Below are 18,251 nucleotides of genomic sequence, written 5' to 3' on the forward strand. Positions count from 1 at the left end.
TTCCCGGGAGAGCCCGTGCTTGAATGGAAGGGTAATATATCTTCTCCAAAAGGTAGGTTTATTTCCTACCTTAAGGCAAGGAAGATGATAGCCAAAGGCTACATTTACCATCTAGTTCGAGTTCACGACACCAAGGCAAGGCCACCAGCTTTCCAATCTGTTCTGGTAGTGAATAATTCCCAGATGTATTTCCTGATGAACTACCAGGTCTTCCTCCAGAAAGGGAAATTGATTTCGCCATCGATGTATTACCGGACACCGAGCCTATTTCTATTCCTTTGTATCGAATGGCTCCGGCAGAATTGAAAGAGCTAAAAACACAGTTGAAGGATTGGCTGGAGAAAGGGTTTATAAGGCCCAGTTCATCACCGTGGGGAGCACCGGTCTTTTTTGTGAAAAAGAAAGACGGATCTCTACGAATGTGCATCGACTATAGACAATTGAACAAAGTGACGATAAAGAACAGATATCCCCTTCCAAGGATCGATGATTTGTTCGATCAATTGCAAGGTGACAAATGGTTTTCTAAAATAGATTTGCGATCAGGTTACTATCAAGTGAGGGTTAGAGAAGCGGATATTCCCAAGACTGCCTTCAGGACGAGATATGGTCACTACGAGTTCCGAGTAATGTCGTTTGGGTTGACAAATGTCCCGGCGGTGTTCATGAATTTAATGAATAATGTATTCAGGCCATTTTTGAATCTCTTTGTGATAGTGTTTATCGATGATATTCTAGTATATTCTCGCACAGAATCAGAACATGCAGATCATTTGAGGATTGTTCTTGGTGTTCTTCGAGCCCGAGAATTGTATGCAAAATTTTCAAAGTGCGAGTTTTGGCTAAATTCTGTAACATTTTTGGGCCATATTATTTCAGATGATGGCATTCGAGTCGACACTCATAAAATTGAAGCTGTGAAGACTTGGCCAAGGCCTACAACGCCCACGGAAGTTCGTAGTTTTCTGGGTTTGGCAGGCTACTATAGGAGATTCGTAGAGGGCTTTTCTTCTATTTCAGCCCCATTGACGAAGCTAACTCAAAAGTCCACTAAATTTCAATGGAACGACGCGTGTGAGCGTAGTTTTCAAGAATTGAAAGACAGATTAACCTCAGCTCCAGTGTTAACACTTCTAGAAGGGCTAGATGGCTATATTGTGTATTGTGACGCTTCAGGTGTGGGACTAGGATGTGTACTGATGCAGTACGGGAGAGTTATTGCATACGCTTCGAGGCAGTTGCGGAAACATGAACAGAATTATCCAACTCATGATCTCGAACTGGCTGCAGTTATTCACGCCCTGAAAATATGGAGGCATTATTTGTATGGTGTGCATGTTGAAATCTATACAGATCATAAGAGCCTTCAATATATTTTTAAGCAGAAGGAGTTAAACCTGCGGTAGAGGCGGTGGTTAGAATTGTTAAAGGATTACGATGTTAACATTTTATACCACCCCGGGAAGGCGAATGTAGTAGCCGACGCACTCAGCAGTCGATCAATGGGAAGTTTAAGTGAAGTTCCTTCGGAAAGGAAAGAAATGGTTCGTGAGCTCTATCAATTAGCAAATCTTGAAGTGCGTGCGATTGATTCGGGTAGTGCAGGTATCGGCATTAATAACCCCGCGACTTCATCCTTGAATATAGAGGTAAAGGAACGGCAATATGAAGATTCCCAGTTAAGCCATTACCGAGACCTATCTCATGAGAAGGAAAAGTCTCCATTTGAAGTTTCCGTAGATGGAGTCCTTAGATGCCAGGGCAGACTATGTGTACCGGATGTGGCGGAATTACACCGATGAATTCTAGAGGAAGCTCACTATTCTCAGATTCAGACCTCCATTAAGTGCAACAAATGAGGCCTAACTCTCGAATAACGGACGAAAATTTATTCAAACGTACAAAGGAAACACTCCACTCCTTTGAGGGGGTATTTAGAATTTCTGAAACTAAATGGGGTCTCTTTACACTACTTAGAACTTCCTGAAGTCAAGTAAATTTTCTCCATTTCATATCCCAAATTAAAATGACTTGTTTACCCCGTTGAAAAACTAAAATTTCAAAATACTACCCCAATAATTTGGTGTCACACAGATTCATCCACCACAATTCTACTTTGGATCCACTTCTTCAACTTCTCTCCATAACTGTAAGTCTTTCTGTTTATAATTTTAATAAATCTCAATCAATTTATTCAGTATACATCAAATTCATATTACATGCCTATATTCAAATTGATTCTTGATTCTTTTTTCTTTCTAAGTTTCAGAATTATGTGAATATTGATTAATGTGCATTTTGTCCTTTGATATACAGAGAAATAACTTCCCATTTATCAATAAAAAATGTTTTTTTTTTTGTGGGGTTGTTTATTGAACTATAAAAATCCAATCTTTTTTTTGGTAATGCAGTGGCTGCAGAGAATAAGAGCTATCTGAGAGATTGTTGTGTTAGATCCAAAGCAAAAATGGGATTCTTGATTACAACTCTAATTTTTGTTGCAATTGGTGTTATTGCATCTCTGTGCGCCAGAATCTGTTGCAATAGAGGCCCTTCTACTAATCTGTATGTTCTTTTTTATTCATAATTATTGTCTTACCAATTACATTTCATTAAGATGAGAATGCTTACTTTTAAAAGGATTTATTAACTTATAACTATTAAGAACATATTTCCAGGTTTGTTCCCTAATTTTGGTTTTTGTGTGTGCTATGTAAGAAATGAGCTAATTTATCTGTCTGGTTATTAATTTGTGTACCAATTTATAGAATCTTTCTAATAATGCTAATTGAACTGCTAAATAATGATCCTAGGTTAATGATATATTGTCACTGTTTGACTAATTAAAAGAAAGAAAAAAAGGAAGTACAGCATGTCATTCTTCAGTTGTTCTTTTCTTTCCAAATCTTAGAAGAAGCTGAGATTGATTCCTTTGTTACTAATAATGTGGAAACATTTGAACTTCTCTGCCGCCTTCGTGTGATTGATTGTATTTTGTGATGCAGGTTACATCTAACATTGATTATCACGGCGACTGTCTGCTGTTGGATGATGTAAGTGTCATATATAGTTGTTGTTTTCTATTTTTAACTGTAAACACAAGATAAGGAGTCCATAAATTGTTCTGCCATTTACTCATTCAGAACAATAAAGTAAAATAGAAAAAAAAAAAAAAAATTGTGTCCTGCCATTTGTGCTTTTCATCTTTCTCCTTTTTGTTTTTGATGCAAATGTTTTTGACTTGAAGGCATTTGTATCCCCTTAAGTAGAGTTTTGAAAAATTTGCATTTTGTCCTTTAAGAATTTCAGGTGGATAAAATTGACTGTTTAGTGGAGCCACAGCATGTTATTGTGCATAAAGAGGAGGTCTGTCTGTACCATTGATGTGTTAGTAGTGCTATGTCAAATACAATTTTGATGTAATTCATGGGAGTCCAATCCAATGAATCATATTCTGAAACGTGATTAAGTGGTTCTTTTTAGAAGGATGAACTCCGTCACTTATGTTTTAGCTCTGGCGGAAATCTCACCTTAAGTCTCTCATAATAGGCTGATAGTATGGTAATATTATCAAAGCCGCGTTTAAGCTAAGAATCAAGACTCACTTCAAATTAGGGATTTGCGTAACTTAAGTGGCACTTCAGGAAAGACACCAATGGGAAACCAACAAATAGTTGTTTTTGAAATTTAGGTTTAACATATGAGTCTCATGTGCTTTAGCTTGAATAGAATGGCCGAAAAAAAAAACTAGTCAAGCATATATATAGAAGACTCTAGGACTACGACTAATTCCTATGAATTTACTCCATAACTATGGCTGCATGGCTGTTACAATCTTCAAGAAAGAAAAAAAAACTATGGCTGCTGGAAGCATCGAAAAAAGAGCAGTCAAACTTTGTTAAAGTCAATGATTCTCATAACAATCTACTGTAGTGGTATGAATGGTGGACAACCTGAGATAAATTTTCTCCTTAGTAATTAGCTAACTTTGTAATTGTGGCAAAAAGAAGTAACTGGACTGCATTATCTTAATAGACCTGTATAGACCATAAGTGCGTGACGTGCAAGATTGCACCAAATAAGATTAACCTTCAAATTTGTCCCCTAGGAGATGAGTGAGCGATTGAGGCATAAGAGTTACAACCTGGAGATCCAACTTCCTATTTGAGCCCATCTACTTCAACCTTGGTGGGGGATTTAAATCAGACACCTGTGCTTGTTAGTTATAAGGGCGGAGTAGTCAACTGCGCGCAATACAACCGTCAGTAATTAAGAAAGTTAACAATTATCAGTGGTAATTTCCTTTTGTGAATCCCATAGCTTCATTTTATGAATGCATGCCAAAGGAACCTGAGGAATACCAGCCTTAGCAAACTTCACTCTCAATGATTCATTTTCTAGTGGAAAGAAGTTGTCTGTATATCTAGATATTTTGTTAATCCTTTCAATGATTTTGAGAAACCCTTGAACGGTTTGGTAATCTACTTAGATGTTTCCTATATTAGCAGCCAGGTACATTATGAGTAATGAAAAGGTAATTTATCTCTTATGTCATTCACTCATTCTACGTAATTACTGGTGGATCTTGAACTGCTTTGTTGCTCTTTGATTGAGCTGTATTTTGGTATTACATAATATGAAGGGATCATCGAACTTGTGGTGACAAAAAAAGGTTATATTTAACTGTATCTTGGTATAACATAATCTGAGGGGATCATAGAACTCATGGTGGCACCAAGGTCCTCTTTGACGATTTATTGTTTCATGCTAGAATCTAGCAGCCCTGTAACTTTTCCAAAAAAAAAATTATATTATGTTTTGAACCCTGTAGGAAAGGTGACAGACTTTGTTAGGTTTTGTTAGAAAAAGAGACGGTTTAAACTTGAGAAGATGGGATAGATATTTACCAGTCTGATTCTGGTCATGGGCTGTAATTACTATCTTCTCAAGTTTATACTTGAGAAGATAGGATAAATATTTCTCTTGCTCCTTAGGGTAGGCAACAAATTTTAATGGAAAGACAAATATTTGAGCTTTATCAACACACGAAATGCATACCCGCTCATATTTACACATTAAAGCTTGAATTGAAATTCATTTTTTTTTTTGTTTTATTGGACGTATCAACATTTGTTTTCTTCTTGTGCAGGTGGGCGATTGTATATCTTGCACAGCTGAAACCACTCATTGTTCCAGTTTTGAGCGAAGCGGAATGAATACATTGTGCTTGGAATTCTGGAGGATGTTGATAGTTACTTGAGATTGCTGGACCCTAAGTATTCTTCTCTCAGGTTCTTTGTAAACTTCAAATTTATTTTGTATATTATTCACCTCTTATAAGATTGTTCTTTATGAACCACCATTATATCCTCAGCCAAGGTTGGCTGAGGACCAGAAATATGTATTTTTGATTGGACTGAGTGTTGGATCGAGGGTGATAAATAATCAAATGGCTGTATGCTTCTGCAACAAGACATTTGCATTACTTAATTATGAGGTGTGAATGTGATTGTTGACATGATGCAGTTAGTCATGGAAATTAGAGGTTCTTAGTTTTGGATAAATGAAGGTTTTATTTAGCGCATTAAAGTGCTGAAGATTTGGTATAATGATTTTCAGATATGAAAAGAAAATATTTTCGACTACAGCAACAGACTGATAATTAACAAATACATATTGATTCAGAACTTTTATCTTAAGACTACTCTCCATATTGCAAGTATAATTCTTATCTTACGATTTCTGGAAGTTAAGCAACCTAGCAATAGGTGGAGAAATTTGTCGAGCCAGGACAGTTGATCGTTGGAAAAAGATCCACTCTATTGATTTAATAGCCAATACAGTCGAAAGTTTACTTTATAATGGGAAAGAACCGAAAAAAAGAAAGGAAACTAGAAAGACCAAGAAGGAACACTCATTGGACCATTTCTTTACTCATTATATCACTTCTGTATGCCACAAATGACCAAGATGGAACCACCTGGTGTTTTTTGCTTTCGTTGGGAATTGAATTGAAACCCATCGTTCTTAACCTACTTCATAACCATTAGATCACACCCTTGGATGCTATATTTAAGAATTCTTTAACTTTAAAAACTTTTTGTTTGTTATGTTCTTTTAGTCATAGAAAACATCGTGACATGTTTAAAGATTGAAATTACAAGTTTCAAGGGTACTTCTAATGTGCCAAAATCTTTCTTCTTTCTTAAACTTCGTCTAGTCAAATACCACCATATATATGATATATAAGGAGTACCAATTGTAGTTGCTAAAGACCAAAAAATAAAGGGGAAAAAAAAAGCAGACGCGTTTTGAGGCCGCAACTATGTCAGAGTTGAAACAAAGATTTAGAATCTTTCTTAATTTCTTTTTTTACATCAAGGGAAGAAAGGGAAAGGGAAAGGGAAGGGGATGCTACGCTACTGATGCGGTTTGAAACCTCCACCCCAGCTGCGAAAGATACGAAGCTCACAAACGAACACTCAACCCCACAAAGTTTAGGATTAAAGTGAATCTTTGAGGTGAAATTAAAGAATCACGTGATACCTTCTTTATTATAAGAGGATAAGACAATAAGTCAGAATTAATCAGTGAAAAAAAAAGCACTCTTCTTGAACTTACATTACATATCATAAAGGGGGAGGGGAGAAAAAGCCACAGATGACTTTATTTATGTCTAACAAACTTAATTAGCTGCCACAGCCCAAAATTCAACTGGCTTTTTTCACAGATGTGAGTGAACCACCTGAAAAACTCACTGAATCATACCTTTGAAAAATATAAGCCACAATCAAAGAAGCAGTGAGAGTAACAATATCCTTAGCAGCACATTGCTTGTTTGATTCAGTAGGTTTCCCAGTTTGTGGCCCGTTAGACCAAAACAAATAATTCAACAATTCTTTCCCTTTCTCCTTTGTAAATCTCTCCAACACAAACTTTTCAGGTTCATCAAACACCTTTGGATCTCTCATAACTAATGGTTGGTACCCACAAAGAAGTTCCCCTTTCTTGATTTGATAAACTGAATCATGTGAACTCAACTTAAAATCTTTTCTTGCTCTTGCAAATTGATTTGGCACTGGTGGACTAAGCCTAAGTGTTTCATAAACAAATGACTGAACAAGTTCCATTTCTTTTACACTCTCAAAACTTAAGTTTTCTTGCTTTAATCCAACTCTCTCTCTCACTTCACTTCTCAGTTTCTCTTGCAACTCTGCATTTTTCTCATCTCCAAGATTTCCCAATAGGGTTGGCAAGAAAATGGAGAATCCACCAAAAGCATTGAACCCAAGAATGAACAAAAGGTTATGAATAGCTTCTTGTTCAGTGAGTTGAAAGTCTGTTTGTGCTCTCTTTAACACTTCCTTAGCTCCATTTTTCACAAATTGAGTGAGTTTTTCATAACCACCTTTGACAAGGAAAAAAGGGTAGTTAAAAGAGTGGACAAGGATTTCTTCAAAGGGTTGAAAAAGACCAATGCTAACAGTAGGGGCTAGTTGAATAGCGAGCCACGTGTCGATCAGGGCGTAGCCGGATTCAGCTATCTCCGGTGAGGCTGCCGGGTTGGCGCCGAGGAGAGTGAGTGAGAAGAAGTTGAAGAGGAATTTTTGCATTGTAGGGAGGAGAGAAGCTGAATTGGATTTTGAAAGATCTGATTCAAAAGTTCCAAACATTGTGTCGAGCTCGTTAACTAGTGTAGGCACCCATGTTTTTGAGCTTCTTTTTAGGATGTCCAGTGAAAAGTTCTTAATCTGCAATATAACAATATCAAAATATTTTCTGTAAGAATTTCTCATCCCATTCTCTAAAAAAAAGTTTAGAGTAAGTCTTAGAACAGAGGAGTCACTGAGCAAGTTGATAGTAATCTGAGAAAGCAAGTCGTAGTTTGAGTCGTTGAGCAGAACATATTTCTTATAGAAAAGATCAATCTGGTGTACGAAACATTCTAGGTTCATGCATGGTTCAAGAAAAAGCCGCACACAAACTTTAATGACTGATTCTACGGCTCGAATTCGTGACTTATAAATCACATGAAAGCAAATTTACTGTTGTTCTTATGACGGGCGAAATGTAATTCTCGATGCAAGGGCATAAGCTCCACAAATATTTAATAGTTTGTATAAAAGATTAAACTATGAAATTGTAGAAGATAAACTTTACAGTAGTATAAAATTCAAAAGAAATGAAAGTAACAAACTGTTTTAACTTCCAATGCGTAATGCTTATATAATTTTGTTCTGAATCATGAAATTCTTTATCATAGAAAAATATACTCTTTTATTATATAAGTAATGATAGTTGAATGATTAAAATAAAACTTAAAAACAAGACATTCTTAGACATATTGGGGAGCGCACAAGGACAATATACACAAAGGACAAAGCTGTTATGCCTAGGCATCAACTAGCCACACGAGTCAAAATCATGAACAAGTAGCAGATTAATAATTTAGTGACTTAAGGGGATATTTTCACATTAATAGCAGTCATATGTAAAACGTGATATGTCAACTCAGTCATATGTAAAACGTGATATGTCAACTCAATTGTCATCTACTCCCCACTAATGTCTGAGGACTGAGGATATGTAGCATAAGATGGATCACGAAACAAATTATGTGTTGGCCCTATAATAGCTCTATGACAGTATCTGCCCATGTTCCTGTGGTCCTTGATATATAATTACTCATAAGACATACGTTAATAACTACTCCCTCCATCTCAATTTATGTGGTATTTTATACTTCCTGAGAATCAATTTGACTAATTTTTAAAGCTATGTTGGATTAAATCAACTCAAAATTTCAAGATTAAAAGACTATACGAGAAGTACTATAAGTTGCAATTCTTTTTATATCAATATGTAGAAAAAATATATTTAAAATGTTGATCAAAGTTTATATAATTTAAATTTCGAAAAATCAATAGTGCCACATAAATTTGTGACAGAGGGAGTACTAAACTGAAAGTAATATTTTTAGGAGTTACAAAAACAAGGCACTGCCATCACGTTCGAGCATCGAAAATAAAAAATTATGATAAAGAGCGTTTTTCCTTTAATGGAGTTTACGCGACGCGGATCTAATTGGTTGAAGCCCAGAATGGTTGCAAACACCTGGTAGGAACCCGAAAAAAGACAACCCAATTCCGAACTTTGGATTTAGATTGAGCTTAAGAGTTCAAAATTCGATTTTCCTCAGGTTAAAAACTTGCCAAGATGTTTGCTTCTATTGGTTATGTCAATTATTATCAGTTGTATTCACATCGAGAGATTGAATCTTTCTTAGCCACTAATATAAAAGGGGAAGGGCAAAACAAAAATGACACTCTAAAATGAAGGAACAAGCCAAAATATACATTAATAGATAGTTGGCAGTAGGCACTTGTTGGCTATTCATGGACCGCCTATGCTATATAACGATAAAAACAAGTTCATACGTAAATGTCAAGCCAATTTCTTATTTCACTGATGCTTGAATAATTGGCCAAACTATAGCTGTACGCCATGGACCAATAATGGTCTATTTCATGGGCAAATCTAGCTATTCCTTCCCTTCATTGAAAGTAATTTAAAAAAAAAATTGGGCAATTTGCAGGATTGTCCTGCGCTGGGGGTGGTCTTTACTTTTTATCCTTTACTAAAAATTATTTAGTTTCGGGTTCGAACTTTCCTCAGTTAAAAATTTTAAAAAAATCGCAAAGCAAAGTTTTGAAGGCCTTCCGAAGCCAAACCTCTGCGTTGCAATTTTTTTTTTTTTTTTACTGAGTTAAGATTCAAACCCAGAATCTCGAGATATTAGGCGAAGGACAAAAATTAAAGACCATCAATTTGAGGGGCAAAAATTAAAGACCGCCCCAAAAGACGGACAATCCACGCAAAAAAATGGAGAAAATTAGTTTTTTCTTTTCGTTATTATAATGCAATGAATTTTATTTAAGAATTTTAAAATCTGATATCTAAATTTGTACTGAATATTTTAAAACGTTCGTTCAAAACGAGTACTAGTCGCAAGGAGATATTTTCAATGTGATGACTAGTAAAATGTCGACACCTGGATTCATAGAGTTGTTGGATTGTCTAAACATCAATCATCATATCGTCCCTTTCATGTCGCACGGGCCGAACATGTTTATTCATTTTAATTAACTAATTTTTAAGATTTATATTTTAAAAACATTCTAATTGTTATTATATATACAATATGTATTTTATGTACCATCATTTTAATTATAATTAAAAAAAATAAAATTTTTAATTTTTTTAAAAACATATGATGGAATTAAGTCTTTGACATGCAGAGAGTGAAACTTTTTTCTCATTGTAATGACAATGAAAATTGTTTATCGATGTGAAAAAGAAAATTAACAAGAATATGAGGAAAAATTAATGTTTTGATTCTAGTTTTTTTTTTTAATTCTTTAATATCTTATATGTATACCGATAGGTTGATATCCATTTCAACTAAGTAACTGTTCAGATCCACACATAAGAACCATTGTTGTATATATTGGATTTTTTAAAAGCAAAACTAACAAAATATTTTTATTAAATTAATTAAAAATATATTATAATTTTTTATATTAACAATTATAGATAAAACAAAATTACAAAGAAATCAAAATTAGAAAGATATATGTCATATAGTAACTCACCAAATTTTTCCGAAATGAAAATATAAAGTAATACATTTTATAAATGTAAAGAAACAATAATTAGAGACTGAAAAAGAAAGTAAAATAAGTAAAGTATTGACAAAGAAGAAAAACAAAGATAAAAGTCACTCCCTCCTTTCACTTTTACTTGTCCACGTTAACATATCAAGAAAAAGAAATTTTTCTTTTTCTTATTTTACCTTTCACATTAATTACTCATTTTCAAATCATTTTCTAAGGTTATTGAGACTATACACCAATAAATATGGATATTTTGATAAAACATATACTTCATTTATTAATTCTTAAAGAACATGAAAAGTCAAAAGTGAATAAGTTATGTGTAGGAAAATTAAAATTAAAGCGCATATGTGTATACATGAGAAGAGAATAAATACTCAGTACTATACATATGTTCAAGTGGGATAAAAAGTGATTGGTTAAAGTATATAATTTATATAACTTTTTGGTATAAATTTGTATTGCTATTGTTCGTCCTTTCTTCACATTTAAAGTATTAATAAAGAAGAAAAATGTGGAAAAAAGTCACTCTCTACATTTACTTTTACTTGTCCACTTTAACTTATCAAGAGAAAGAAATTTTTGTTCTTATTATTAATTTTACCCTTCACATTAATTACTCATTTTCGAAGGCTATTGAAACTTACACCAATAAATATGAATATATACTGATCCCTCCGTCTCATATTACTTGTCACTTTCCCTTTTGCGCGCCCCTTAAGAAATCATAAATAAAAGATGTATTTTATTATCTTACCGCTATCTCTCTCCAATAAATACATTCTAATCAGAATTGACTATTTTCAAGAACATTTATTACTAAGGGTAAGATGGAAAAGATTTAATTTATTTTATCTTCATTTTGTAAATGAACAAGTAATTTGGACATACATTATAGTAATGTGGTCAAGTAATATGGGACGAAGAGAATAAGATGGGAAAGATTTAATTAATTTTATTTTGATTTTGTAAATGAACAAGTAATTTGGACATATATTTTTAGTAATGTTGAGTACTTTATTTATGAACAAGTAAAAGTGCACGGAGGAAATAAATATGTGTCGGAGAATTTAAATTGAAGTGTATACGTGTATACATGAGGAGAGAATAAATATTCAGTATTATGACATATGTCCATGTGAGATAAAATAGTAGTTTAGTAATGTGGCCAAGTAGTATGGGATGGAGGGAGTCAAAAGTCAACAAGTATAAATGCACAGAGGAGATAAATGTGTCGGAGAATTAAATTTGAAGTGCATACGTGTATGCATGAGAAGAGATAAATTTTCAGTACTATGACATATGTCCACGTGAGATAAAAAAGTAGTTGGTTAAAATGTATAATTTATATAGCTTATGATACAAATTTGTATTGTTGTGTTAGTCCTCTCTTTACACTTATATATATTAGAAATAAGAAAAATAAAAAATAAAAATAGACATATATTTTTGGTAATGTGGTCAAGTAATATGAGACGAAGGGAGTACTTCATTTATTAATTCTTAAAGAACGTGAAAAGTCAAAACTGAACAAGTAAAAGTGCATGGAGGAAATAAATATGTGTCAGAGAATTAAAATTGAAGTGCATACATGTATATATGAGGATAGAATAAATATTCAGAAAGAATGTGAACAAGTAAAAGTGCACTGAGGAAATAAATATATGTCGGAGAATTAAAATTAAAGTGTATACGTGTATACGTGAGAAGAGAATAAATATTCAGCAAGAACCTGAAAATTCAAAAGTGAACATGTAAAAGTGCACTGAGAAAATAAATGTATCGAAGAATTAAAATTGAGGTTCATATATGCCTACACATGAAAAAAGAATAAATATTACATATGTCTTTATGGGATTATTAATTAATAAAAAACGCGAAAAGTTAAAAGTGAACAAGTAAAAGTGTATGGAGGACATAAATAAGTGCATATATGTATACATGAGAAGAGAATAAATATTAAATTTTATGATATATGTTCACGTAGAATAAAAAAATAGTTGATTAAAGTATACAAGTTATATAACTTTTAATACAAATATTTATTGCGTGTATAGTTTATAAAGCTTTGGTACAAGCTGATACAACTGTGTTAGTCCTCCACCACACTTATATATAATACTAGTTGCGGAAGACCCGTTCTAAACCCCGGGCCCAAACTCAAGATAGAAATATAATATGTAATTTTTCTTAAATGAGTATTTTGTGTTATATTTTTCTATCAGATAAATAATTTAATGTAATTGTAGGTTAAACATATCTTGTTGATAATTTTTCATAAATATTAAAGTCTCTTCGTAGTATAATTCGATAATTTTCAAAGACAATATATTGATGAGGAAGCACGTTTAGTAGAAAAATTAGCAGATACCAAAGGGATGCAAGTGATTAGGTATTCCCTAAACTAACATGATTAAGTATATATGATAATTATAAGTCACGAATATTATAAATTAAAGATTATTTTTGTATTTTAATGAATTTGTGAGCATTTAATTTTTATTTATAGATAGAAATAAATTTCTTTTGATTATTTATTATTTTTCACTCATTATTTTATGCGTCAAGTGTTTATGCTAGTTAAATATGATTTTTAACTTTAGTTTTAGACTAAAATTGTTGATTATAAAGAAAATGCTATATTAGATCAAAAATACTTTAGAAATAGAAATTTAAGGTTGCTGATCGCTGGATTGCCTCTACTGTCTACTGTCAAACATTACTACTTAAAAGAAAACCCCACATCAAAAGGTCATTTCATCTCTTACACGGAAAATATATTTTCTCCGTCCCAAAAAAATTATCCTAGTGTGATTTAACATGAAATTTAAGAAATAAATGAAATGTGTGATCCAAAATAAATCTTAGATATTTATATGCCTGTAAATCATTTCATAAAATTAAATTATTTCTAAATATAAAAAGGTCTTAATTTTTTTGGGACAAATTAATAAGGAAAATAGGATAATTTTTCTGGAGTAAAGGGAGTATCAATTAAGCCTTATAGAAAGGCATGTAAAGATGAACTTATTTACAAAAATATACAAGACAATTAAAGTAATAAAATGGAAAGCAAGGGCAATAAATAACCAGCAAAAGTTGAATGGACGTGGGACCCAATTTAAAAAGGTCTATGAGGGTATGGTCTTCATTAACGGAAAAGGGCCAAAATTACCCCTGAACTTTGAAAAATAGTTCATCCATACCCTTCGTTATACTTTAGGGCCAATTATACCCTTACAGTTATACTATGGGGTCAATTATACCCTTCAGTCTAACTGTTGCCACGTGGCATCATCCCAGCCCTTCAAAATTATTTTACCCTCAAATAATTTTTTACTCACTAAAATAACTCAATCCGACCCGATTTTTTTTTTTAGCAAAAATAATACGGATAATCTTTCCAGAAAAAAATATAAAAATTATCCGTATTATTTTTGCTGAAAAAAAAAAATTCGGGTCGGATTGAGTTATTTTAGTGAGTAAAAAATTATTTGAGGGTAAAATAATTTTGAAGGGCTGGGATGATGCCACGTGGCAACAGTTAGACAGAAGGGTATAATTGACCCCATAATATAACTGTAAGGGTATAATTGACCCTAAAGTATAACGAAGGGTATGAATAAACTATTTTTCAAAGTTCAAGGGTAATTTTGACCCTTTTCCGCTTCATTAATGAATGAGGGCAATGCATGGAAAAGCTAAATTATAGCACCCACGTGTAAGCATACAAGTATTTGAAATTGTACCCATAAAACAATAAAGAAACACAATTCCTGAAAGACCCCTGTGAGGACGACCAAAAGCAGCTATCCACGCTTATATTAAGTAGTTATTATATGATTAAAAAAAGAAAAATAATGTTTGAACATAGTGTGCGTTCACTTCATAATTCATATTGAACTGCTGGTCCTATCATAGTAGTACGACAGAATGCTCATGCTCCAGTTTCAACACCTGTTGTCCTACCTAATATTATAAAAATTCATTTTAACACTTAAAACGTGTTTCAACACTGAAATGAGTACTTAATTTACTAAGCTAAACGCCCTCTAACCAACCACTATCAAACCCATTGGTGTGGTCCATAGTCCATACACATTAAATAAATAACTACTCTCTCCATTTTAATTTATTTGAACTTTTTTTTTTTAATTTATGTCAAAATGAATGATCTATTTCTTAATTTAAAAACAAAATCACTTTATGAAATGATTTACAACCACACAAATATTCAATATTTATTTTGAACCACAAGTCTTAAAAGTCTTTACTCTTTCTTAAATATCGTGCTCAATTAAACGGGTTCATATAAATTGAAACAGAGTGAGTATTATGTGTAGGAACATCAATTGATGTTTGGAAAAAGGATATAATTGGCCGGTGAGGTGAAACTAATTCCACTCGCTGGCCATAATTCTTCTAAACCCAAATTATACCCACTAAACTAATCTCATCCATTAACCAAAACTTAAATAAGACAATTTTCAACTAAAAACCCAAACACAAAAATATTTGAGACAATTTTTATATATAATATGTGTCATTTGTGTATAAAATATATATCAGTACCTATCTGTAATGTATAGAAACTGTATAAAATATGAATCACTAAGGTATATGTCATTTTTATATATAATATGTATCATTTGTGTATATAATGTGTATCAGCACAGTGCAATTGTCCTGTATAAAATAAAAAATTGTATCATTTTTGTATATAATATATATCATTTTTTATATATAAAGTGTATATATAATTCCAGCATTTGTATATAAACTATATCAGTCTTGTATAGAAAGTGTACCATACGTATAAAAAATGTATAATAGAAACCGTATCATTGTGGTATATAATATGTATCACTATTGTATATGTAAAAAAAATCATATCATTATTGCATAATATGTGTATAATTAATATTTAATTAACGTATAATTTATGTAAAATAAATGTATGATTAATTTCAGTATATGTATATAAATGTATAATTCTTGTATATAAAGTGTATATATAATTCTAATATATGTATATATGTTGTAGCAGCCCTTTAGCGGCGACTTAATTGCTACAAAAAGTCTTTTTTTTTTAAGCGCCTGGGCTGTTGGGCCAGTCAGCCTTGGCATTATTTTGGGCCGACCGGCCATTTTTTGGCATTATTTTGGATCGAACGGACGCCTAGTGAAATTAAGTCCAAACATTTGACTGAGTGGACACACAGTGTCTTTTTTCCTTGATGTTTCTGGTGACTGACCGACTGTCGCTACTAGAGCCTAAAGATTAGGAGATTATTGTCACAGAAATTTTAGTCCTACATATCTTAAATTCTTTAAACTTCATACCCAGATTATACAGTACTCTCACTGCAATCCGTTTTACATGAATGTGTTTGGAGCACGAGCAATGGCAGATCCGAACTCTATTGGGAATTTAGAAATGATACAAATTGAGATTTGAATTTGTGATCCAAAGTAATCTTTGAATCACTTTGTCATTTCACTATAATTTTCGATTTAACAACTTATATAGAAAACAAAAACCCAAATTTTTACCCCATGCGCATAGCATAGTCTGTGAAGGGGATGAACCCCTTTCTCCAAACTAGCTCTCAAAGTTCCTAATTTTCTGTGTGAATCGAACATAAATTCTTGTAATAAAATCTACATAAAATACTCCAAGTAACAAGAAGCATTTACTAAAAATTAAACAAGCTGGAGAGGAAAAAATTATGTACCTGAGCATGTTTAGGTTCAGAAGCATCAAGATAGGCACAAGTACGCATATCTCCAGTATAAGCAACACTAGGCATGAAATCACCAACAAGCACATTAGCTTTCTCAACCATCTCCATATCAAACATATGTGAAAACGATTTCACATCAAGAACCGCCACCACATTAGGATTAACCCCCACAAAAAAAGGAAAACAGGGTGGCACATTTGTTCTAAAAACAGTGCTCTTGTATTTTTCAATTCTCTTGCTGAAGAAAGTGTCAGGTTTCTGGAACCAAAAATAGTCCAATCTATCAGATATGGGACCTAATAATGGTAAGCCATAGCTGCCTGGAATTGTACGGACTGGAAGAGAAGCTGGTGTTGGAGTTAATAGAGGAATAGAACTCATCATTGGTATCATTTTTCAATATGCACAATCCTGATTTTTTTGTTTATCTTGTGGAGTTGTTTGTAGTGAGTGTAATTGAGAAATATAAAATGAAATGGTGAGTGAATGTTATTGGATATGAAGGGGATTGAGATTTTAAAATGTAAAGAAGTATTCACCGACAAGAAAGTATAGAAATGACAATAAAAAAAAAAAAATTGCAATAATTTAGTTTTATTATTGACAAAGAACTTTTTGTTGCCAAAAAATTTAATTTTGTTGTCATAGTATTGATTATTGTTGCAAAAAATACTTTTGACAAAAAAAAAAATTATTGCACGTTATTATAATAACAGTAGTTGAGAAAAGTCTTATGTATTATTGTCAAAAAATACTTTTTGTAATAATAATTAAACAATAAAAATATATTTTTTATTGTAGTGACGTGTATGTGTTTGCCTTGTGTTATTTAATAACGTCAACTTCAGAAAATATCATAACGTCAAACTTCTTTATGTGGCAGAGCCTCAAAAGAATACGAGAATTAAATTACTTAATTTTTGGCATGAATTTAAATATTATTATTTTTATTAAAAAAATAATATCAATATATTTGAAGATAGAGTTAATAATTCTGTTTTCTTATGGATTAGATATTAAAAAATGTAAGTACTTGATGTTGATTTCGTATGATTAAAACAAGTATGAGAATTCAATCATTAAAACCTTAAGACACCGTGGTGATAAGGTTGAACTCTATAGCTCAAACTTCAGAATGCTGTGTTCTTAAGTTTAAATTTTTGAGGGTCCCAAACTCTTGATTGAACTGCTCAAAAGTTAAAAGGCACAAGAGTTAAGTTTGAGAATGAATCATTTTATCTCACTCAATAATTATAAGATCATGATCATATATCTTTACATTTATAGGTATTAAAGTTCATAAACCACGAAGGATAAGTCATAAAAGAATTGAGTGAAGAATGTAAAATCCGATTTATGTCACTTTCTTCTTGAATCATCTCTGTTTATTTTTAGAAGGATCTTCTAGACTTCAAAAGAAATTGTCAAACAAGACTTGATTTCCCCAAGAAACTCTTTTCGTCTAGGTTCAAGTTTCTTCGTCTTCTTATTTGGCACGATTAGAACCCCCATTAACATAGACAACTTCATGTTACCTGCAAACTCTAAATAAGAATAAAATTGAAATTCCAACAATTTCTTCATTAAGAAAGTTGGGATTTGCTTTCAGTGTTCTTTGGCAATTTCTCAAATAGACAAATTATTATTCCATAACTAAACAACAAAGCATTATATTTAATCTTGAATAATGTGGGCCTCATGCACGTAACTGCCGTAAAAGTAAATACTGGTGCACTTGGCCCCTCAAGTTTGAGAAAAGAATCGGCGGAATGGCTTGTAAGGCTCTTTTATTTGTTTCGATTTATCATTTCAATGTCTATACTTCATGAAGTTT

At 32.5% G+C, this 18,251-nt stretch overlaps 2 protein-coding genes across 2 annotated transcripts; one reads left to right on the plus strand and one right to left on the minus strand.

Moving 5' to 3' along the window:
• Positions 1-1,990: 1,990 nt before the first annotated feature.
• Positions 1,991-5,539, plus strand: LOC132616924 (V-type proton ATPase subunit e1). Its single transcript, XM_060331697.1, has 4 exons — positions 1,991-2,149; positions 2,412-2,565; positions 3,006-3,053; positions 5,150-5,539. Exons 2-4 carry the CDS (start codon positions 2,468-2,470, stop codon positions 5,214-5,216), a joined length of 213 nt encoding a protein of 70 aa, XP_060187680.1. The 5' UTR covers positions 1,991-2,149; positions 2,412-2,467; the 3' UTR covers positions 5,217-5,539.
• Positions 5,540-6,522: 983 nt separating this feature from the next.
• LOC132616923 (fatty acid hydroperoxide lyase, chloroplastic) lies at positions 6,523-16,919 on the minus strand. Its single transcript, XM_060331696.1, has 2 exons — positions 16,409-16,919; positions 6,523-7,751 (listed from the first exon to the last, which is right to left on the minus strand). The coding sequence occupies exons 1-2, from the start codon at positions 16,808-16,810 to the stop codon at positions 6,711-6,713; spliced, it is 1,443 nt and encodes a 480-aa protein (XP_060187679.1). The 5' UTR covers positions 16,811-16,919; the 3' UTR covers positions 6,523-6,710.
• Positions 16,920-18,251: the final 1,332 nt, after the last annotated feature.

This window comes from Lycium barbarum, chromosome 11 (assembly GCF_019175385.1).
Source record: "Lycium barbarum isolate Lr01 chromosome 11, ASM1917538v2, whole genome shotgun sequence".
Classification (NCBI taxonomy): domain Eukaryota; kingdom Viridiplantae; phylum Streptophyta; class Magnoliopsida; order Solanales; family Solanaceae; genus Lycium; species Lycium barbarum.